Source organism: Panulirus ornatus, chromosome 21 (genome assembly GCF_036320965.1).
Source record: "Panulirus ornatus isolate Po-2019 chromosome 21, ASM3632096v1, whole genome shotgun sequence".
In the NCBI taxonomy this organism is placed as follows: Eukaryota; Metazoa; Arthropoda; class Malacostraca; order Decapoda; family Palinuridae; genus Panulirus; species Panulirus ornatus.
Window position 1 is genome coordinate 1397365 of NC_092244.1, and position 8684 is coordinate 1406048.

The 8684-nt window shown below is 40.4% G+C and overlaps 1 protein-coding gene across 1 annotated transcript in view; it reads left to right on the forward strand.

The window, feature by feature from the left end:
- Positions 1-8467, forward strand: part of T3dh (Type III alcohol dehydrogenase) — a 62370-nt gene extending 53903 nt beyond the window's left edge. The window contains exons 8-10 of the mRNA XM_071675436.1: positions 378-529; positions 6156-6277; positions 7775-8467. Coding sequence (XP_071531537.1) covers positions 378-529; positions 6156-6277; positions 7775-7858 — 358 coding nt within the window. The 3' untranslated portion in view covers positions 7859-8467. The remainder of the gene's footprint in view (positions 1-377; positions 530-6155; positions 6278-7774) is intronic.
- Positions 8468-8684: the final 217 nt, after the last annotated feature.

Below are 8684 nucleotides of genomic sequence, written 5' to 3' on the forward strand. Positions count from 1 at the left end.
AAGCAGATATGAGTTATAGGTTATGGGGGCATTGTGGAATATATGGAAGGAGGGAGGCCATTATCTGGGAGATCAAAATTGGGTATGTTTGAAGGTATAGTAGTTCCACTGATGTATGGATGCAAGGCATAGGCTATAGATGATGTTTGGAGGAGAGTGGATGTGTAGGAAATGAAATGTTTGAGGAGAGCATGTGGTGTGAGGTAGTAACGAGTTATAGACATGAATCCAAGGTATAACACAGGATATTTCATGAAGTGTTGGTTTATGTTTATGCATGTACACACATGTTTAATGATGACACAAATATAAGTTATCCTGTTGCATAACAGTAACTGGACAGTATATTTATTGGAGGTGTATTCGTGTGCTTTTAGGTGTGATCACGCAATTATTCCTCACGGTTTATCAGTGGTGATGACTGCTCCAGCCGTGTTCACATTCACATCCCCAATGTGTCCTGAACGTCATCTGGAGGCAGCACAGCTCCTTGGCAAAGACGTCACCAACATCAAGAGGGATGATGCAGGTAAAAACATAATTATCTTTTTTTTATCAGGGCAGAATTAGTAATGTATTCACTTAACTATTGCCTATTTTTGAAATGGGTATATATGTGTATAGTTTTCACCAGAGAGTGCAGTTACTCACATTCCCAATACCATTTAGCTCTTATGTATATTTTATCTTTATATGATATCCCTAGGACCTCTTCTTCTTTGATTGCTTATTCCCAAGGCTGTGTTAGTCAGTAGGAAAGGATGGATTCCTTTGGAGAGAAGTTCTTCAACAAGGTTATACCCCATTGATACAACCAAGTTGAAGGTGACTTTTTACTAGTGGCATAACCACAAGTAAGTGGAGTCCAGTAACACCTCAGAGGTGTTTGCTTTAAAGAAAGTGAGAAATACTTGGGGAAGCACAAGCATTTGTGTGCTGCAATTATGGATCTGGAGAAGCATACTATACGGTTGATAAACATACTTAATGTAAGGTGTTACAAATAAATGACAACAGTGGTGGCAGATTTGAGTGAGACTGCATTTATATGCTGATAACACTGCACTGATGGCAGATTTGAGAGAGGAACTGCAGAACTTGGTGTCCGAGTTAGGGAGAGTGTGTGAACAAGTATGAAAGAAGAATAGACTGAATATATTTCTATTTATGTACGATTACTCCTTTAGCTCTAGGAAATGTAGACACCTTTAGAGTAAGACTGTACTTCCTATGACAGCCTCACTAAAGGTGATTTTTCATTCACTGTCTAATCTTGAGTAGGCACAGTCCAGTAACACAAACACATATACATGCTCGAGGTTACAATGCAAGTGAAAAGTCAACTTTGATGAGACTATGTCATTGGAAGTACAGTCTCATTAAAGAACTTTTCTATCGAAAGGAGTCTTCATTTCCCTGTTACTGAAAGTATCATGGTCTTGGACTTATAGAACCTTTAGAAAGAAGTCCTAGGGTAATTGTATATATATTTGATTTTTTCATTTTTCATACTTGAACGCTGTTTCCTGCGTCAGTGAGGTGGCACCCAGAAACAGACGAAGAACAACCCTTCCACTCACTTACACATATATATACATAAACACACATACACTTACATATACATTATATTTATTTATGTATTATACTCTGTTGCTGTCTCCTGTGTCAGCGAGGTAGCACAAGAAAACAGACGAAAGAATGGCCCAACCCACCCACATACACATGTATATACATACACATCCACACACAGCACATAAACATATGTATAAATCTCAATGTATACATATATATACACACAGATATATACATATATACACATGTACATAATTCATACTGTCTGCCCTCATTCATTCCTGTCGCCATCCCGCCACACATGAAAATGAAAACCTCTTCCCCCTGCATGTGCACGAGGTAGCGCTAGGAAAAGACAACAAAGGCCACATTTGTTCACACATAGTCTCTAGCTGTCATGTATAATGCACCAAAACCACAGCTCCCATTCCACATCCAGGCCCCACAAAACTTTCCATTGTTTACCCCAGACGCTCCACATACCCTGGTTCAATCCATTGACAGCACATCGACCCCGGTATACCACATCGTTCCAATTCACTCTATTCCTTGCATGCCTTTCACCCTCTTGCATGTTTAGGCTCCGATCACTCAAAATCTTTTTCACTCCATCTTTCCACCTCCATGCTCCCACTTCTCCTCGTTCCCTCCACCTCTGACACATATATCCTCTTTGTCAATCTTTCCTCTCTCATTCTCTCCATGTGACCAAACCACTTCAAAACATTCTCTTCTGCTCTCTCAACCACACTTTTTATTACCACACACCTCTCTTACCCTTTCATTACTTACTCAGTCAAACCACCTCACACCACATATTGTCCTCAAACATCTCATTTCTAGCACATCCACCCTCCTCCGCACAACTCTATCTATAGCCCATGCCTCGCAACCATATAACATTGTTGGAACCCCTATTCCTTCAAACATACCCATTTTTGCTTTCCAAGATAACGTTCTCGACTTCCACACCTTTTTCCATGCTCCCAGAACTTTTGCCCCCTCCCCCACCCTATGATTCACTTCCGCTTCCACATACATATACATATCAACATGTACACCTACATACACATACATATACATATCAACATGTGCACATACATACACATACATATACATATCAACATATACATACATATACACATACACAGACATATACATACATGCCTTGACATTGCATTATGCGTGGGGGAGCCAGTGGATAAAAATAAACTATTCACTAGTTTTATCTTTATACAGTTTTAATAGATAATATGCTTCCTTTTCCTCTTTATACATTCTTGAAGGCATGATTGCACCAATTCTTCCAAGCTCTTGAGAAGCTGTGGGTCCAAATTGTGCTGCTCTTCACGAATGGTTGCCTCAAGCTTAAGGACACTGCTAGTATCCTTCCCCGAAAGTCGGTGCTTAATGATGCTCTATAAGTTCTCTATTGGATTATTATCTGGGCTGTTTCCAGGCCAGTCATTGATGAAGTCAATTCCATAGTCAATAAGCCACTCTTCACAGATTTTGCCACATGGCAAGGATCACCATCCTGCATGAACATGTCCGCATGGCACTTCTGAAAACAGTCTGGTAAATAGTCTATCAGTAGCTGGAGGTAGTTGTGCTGATTCATGATTTGATGTCTGGGCAGTATGAAAAGGTCAACAGATCCATGAACAACCCCATACCATGAGAGAATTAGGATGTTTAACACTACTGAAAGTGTACTTGGGATTGAGAGGGTCACTCCCGGGGCGCCGATAAACATGCCAACTCGGTTCCCAGTCGCAGAATACTTGGCTTCATCCCTTCATAGCATAGGCTTCCACTTGGTCTTATCTCACTGAGGGTGTGTTTTGGCAAATGCTACCCTAGGCTGCCTATGCACAAGGGTGAGAAGAGGCTTCTTTCGGGCTTGATAGCAACTGAAGTGTAGGTTGTTTGGATGCATTGATGAACAATCTTTACTGACACTTCACCAATCAGTCTTAGGTTTTTTCTTTTAATTCCTGTGCTGACACACGTGTCTTAGCTTCTAGCTGATTTTTCAGGATAGTTAGTGTGCTTGGTGAAGTCTTTCGAGCCTTTCCAGGTCTTCCTTTGTACCTTGATGTTGCCTTATCTCTGTTGTAGCAAAATCTTAATGACCATACCTGCACTGATCAGACACTAGCACCGACACTTCAATATATCCCTTACTGGCCTCTATGCCTTGTTCTTACTAATAATTGCAGCTATTTCCTCATTTGTCAGTCCTTTTGCTTCCACATTGTGGCTAGAGACCATGAAAACTTTCAGCAGTAGGATATCAGAAGGGGACAAACTCAGGTAGACCATCAACACTTATCAACTTCCAACTAATGATAAAAGACAACTCATGGTTGTTTCCCTGGGCATGCTAGCTCTGTCCCATGATGCTTGATAACCAGAAAAACTTCAGCGTTCTGGCTGCAAGGACTAGTGAGCCAGGATTGGTCATAAGATTTTGCATTGGGCCTCTTGTGCATTACACAATGTTGAGGTGTGTATATACACATGTACATATTCATACTTGCTTGCCTTCAGTCCTTTCCCGCCGCTACCCCGCCACAGAGGAAAGAGCAAGGCTGCCTCCTGCTTCAGTGAGGTAGTGCTAGGAAAACAGACAAAGAAGGCCACATTCATGCACACTCAGTCTCTAGCTGTCATATGTAATGCACTCAAACTACAGCTCCCTGTTCACATCCATTTGTATTTTCTTTTTCATACATATTCGCCATTTCCCATTTATAGTCAAGGACAGAGGACTGAGCCTCAGGGAAAATCCTCACTTGGCCCCCTTCTGTGTTCCTTCTTTTGGAAAAGTATAAATTGGAGGGGAGGATTTCCAGCCCCCCATTCCCACCACTTTTAGTCTCCTACAACATGCAGGGAATACGTGGGAAGTGTTCTTTCTCCCCATCCCCATGGTTGTTTAATTTGTTTATGGAAGGGGATGGTTAGGGAGGTAAATGCAAGAGTTTTGGAGAGTGGGGTGAATATGCAGTCTGTTGGGGATGAGAGGGCCTGGCAAGTGAGTCAGTTGTTATTTGCCAAAGATGCAGCTATGGTGGCTGATTCGAGGGAGAAACTGCAGAAGTTGGTGACTGAGTTTGGAAAAGTGTGTGAAAGGAGAAAGTTGAAAGTAAATGTGAATAAGAGCAAGGTTATTATTAAGTTCAGTTGGGTTGAGGGACAAGTTAATTGGGATGAAAGTTTGAATGGAGATATCTATCTGGGAGTGGACTTAGCAGATGGAACCATGGAAGCGTAAATGAGTCACAGGGTGGGGGAGGGAGCGATGAAGAATGTGTGAAAGGAGAGAATGTTATCTCGAAGAGCAAAAATGGGTATGTTTGAAGGAATAGTAGGTCCAACAATACTGTATGGTTGCGAGGCATGAGCTATGTGTGGAGGAGGGTAGATGTGTTGGAAATTAAATGTTTGAGGACAATATGTGGTGTGAGGTGGTTTGATTGAGTAAGTAATGAAAGGGTAAGAGAGATGTGTGGAAATAAAAAGAGTGCGGTTGAGAGCAGAAGAGGGTGTGTGTTGAAATGGTTTGGACATATGAAGAGAATGAGTGAGGAGAGATTGACAAAGAGGATATATGTGTCAGAGGTGAAGAATGAGTGAGGAAAGATTGACAAAGAGGTTATATGTGTCAGACGTGAAGGGAACAAGGAGAAGCAGGAGACCAAATTGTAGGCGGAAGGATGGTGTGAAAAATATTTTGAGCCATCGGGGCCTAAACACACGGGAGGGTGAAAGATGTGCAAGGAATAGAGTGAATTGGAATGATGTGGTATACCGGGATCAACGTGCTGTCAATGGACTGAATCAGGGCATGTGACGTGTCTGGCGTAAACCATGGAAGGGTCTGTGGGGCCTGGATGTGGATAGGGAGCTGTGGTTTTGGTGCATTACACATGACAGCTAGAGACTGAGTGTGAACGAATGTGACCTTTTTGTCTGTTTTCCTGGTGCTACATTGCTGAAGTGGGAGGTAGCAATGCTATTTCCTATGTGGCATGGTAGTGAAAGGAATGGATGAAGGCAAGCAAGTATGAATATGTACATGCAGGAACTCCATAAAATGGGCCCTAGGGTGTATATATGAAGTGTTTAAGAGAAGAGTGAATATAGGAATGGAAGTAAGACTGATATGGAAGAAACAGAAAACATTATGGCACGGTGTTTTCAGTGTGTATATGTGAATACCAGGTGTGAGAGTTACTCAGTTATTTTTTGATATTTTTGCTGAAGTGGGAGGTAGCAATGCTATTTCCTGTGTGGTAGGGTAGTGAAAGGAATGGATGAAGGCAAGCAATTATGTACATGCAGGAACCCCATAAAATGGGCCCTAGGGTTTATATATAAAGTGTTTAACAGAAGAGTGAATGTAGGAATGGAAGTAAGACTAATATGGAAGAAACAGAAAACGTTATGGCACGGTGTTTTCAGTGTGTATATGTGAATACCAGTGTGAGAATTACTTAGATATTAATTTTTTGATGTTAAGCAATGCAAACCCTTTCAAAAAAGAATTATTTTAGCCATTTCTGATTTACTTATAGGTCTGGTTTTAGCTGATGTACTCCGTGGCTATATGGAGGACCTGAAAATTGACAATGGCCTGGAAGCTTTAGGGTATACAACAGAAGATATTCCTGGACTAGTCAACGGAACATTGCCACAGGTGATTTACTCAGTAGTAAATAAAATTTTGTAACCAAAAAGTGATTATGGCATATAGGAAAGTGCTTTTGTATCTTGGAAGTTGATCAGTGCACAGGACCATTTTAGAAAAGAATAATCCTATGTGGAAACCTAGATAAAACCATAGTAACCAAGGAGAAAACCATGATAACCAAGGGAAAGGCCATTGTAACCAAGGGGAAGACCTTAGTAACCAAGTGGAAGACCATGATAACCAAAGGGAAGACCATGATAACCAAAGGGAAGGCCACGATGACCAAGGGGAAATCTATAGTAACTGAGGGAAAGATCATAATAATGAAGGGGAAAACCTTAGAAACCAAAGGAAAGACCATAATAACCAAGAGGAAGACCATAGTAACCAAGAGGGAAGACAATAGTAACCAAGGGGATGACCATAATGACTAGGGGGAAGATAATTGTAATGAGGGGAAGACCATAATAACGAAGGGGAAACCATAGTAACCAAGAGGAAGACCATAATGACCAAGTGGGGAAACAATAGTAACTAAGGGAGAAGACCACAGTAACCAAGGAGGAAGACTGTAGTAACCAAGGGGAAGACCACAATAACCACAGGGAACCATAGTAAACAAGAGGAAGACCATAATAACCAAGGGGGAAACGATAGTAACCAAGATAGAAGACCGTAGTAACCAAGGGGGAAGACCATAATAACCAAGGGGGAAACCATAGTAACCAAGAGGAAGACCATAGTAACCAAGGGGGAAACCATAGTAACCAAGAGGAACACCATAATAACCAAGGGGGAAACAATAGTAACCAAGAGAGAAGACCGTAGTAACCAAGGGGGAAGACTGTAGTAACCAAGGGAAAGACTATGATAACCAAGGGGGAAACTAGTAACCAAGAGGAAGACCATAATAACCAAGGGGGAAACAATAGTAACCAAGGGAGAAGACCGTAGTAACCGAGGGGGAAGACCGTAGTAACCAAGGGGAAGACCATGATAACCAAGGGGGAAACTAGTAACCAAGAGGAAGACCATAATAACCAAGGGGAAGACCAGGATAACCACGGGTTAAGATCATACTAATTATGAATATGTATTTGGTCAGTCAGTCATGCAGAGTTACTTACTATAACAGGGGCATCTGGTCAGTCAGTCATGCAGAGTCACTTGCTCAAAAAGGTGCTTCTGGTCAGTCAGTCATGCAGAGTACTTGTTATGACAGGGGCATCTTGCTCCCTATTTCTTTCTTCACTCAGTCCCTCCATGCACCTTTGTAAACAAGCCACTTTTTCTAAATTGCTCCCTTTCGACCTGTCTTTCAAACGTGTTATATAATTTTTTTTTCTATACTCACCATTGCACTAACCTTCACTCAGAAAGTTATTAGATTTCCCACCTGTTAACTTTTTCAGGTTATTATGTAAATGTTCAATATTGATCATTCATACATTTTGATAATTACCATACATTTTGATAATTACTAATTGTGATGAATAATTTCAGCACCGTGTAACTAAACTGGCACCACGTGAGCAGAGCGAAGATGACCTAGCATCACTTTTTGAACATTCAATGAAGGTTTATTAGTGTTAAATGTATATCAGCAGGTCTTGACTAATCATTTAGGAATGACTGTCAGCTCATGTGTTGACTGACCTTTTGTTTTATCTTTGAAAATAATTACTGTTCATATTGTTACCATTTTATTGTTTGGATTTACAAAATATTCTTCTTTTGAGATTATTTCCTGTGATTAGTGACTAATATCCGAAGACCTGTAAATCTTCTTACGCTACAGTTCTTGAAATTTTTAAATTGGTATTTACTCTAGAAATATGGAGAGACATATGTAGTGTTACATATTTAGGTGACGGCAAAAATGATGTAAAGAAAATTTGTTGATATTTTTCACTGCTTTTTTGTCCTGATGTACTCTTAGACTGTTTTATCTACAGTTCATAAATTGGTTTCCATGTTGATATGTGAAGTGCATAGGGATCAGAAGTGTAAAAATCAGAACATATTTCTATATGCCATATTGTAAATACTGTAGTATATTTTTATGACGAATATATTTTGTACTGTTTGATATCTACAGTAGGATTTACTGCCAGCACCACGACTATGATGCAACATTGTACAGATTATTGGCTTGCTGTGGGACAGTACTGTCTTATAAAGATTATAATCTTGGTATTTATTGACTTTGTCTCCTTTGTGTAAAGCCACTTTCCCACATTAAGAGTTTGGTGATTCTTGTAGAATTTAAACCAGAAACATTCAGAGGAGGGTGATTTTTGCAGAATCTTAAATGGAAACATTCAAAGTAGGGTGGTTCTTGCTGAAGCTTATCCATAAACATTCAGAATAGGTTGACCCTTGCAGAAATGTACACAGAAATATTCAGAATAGG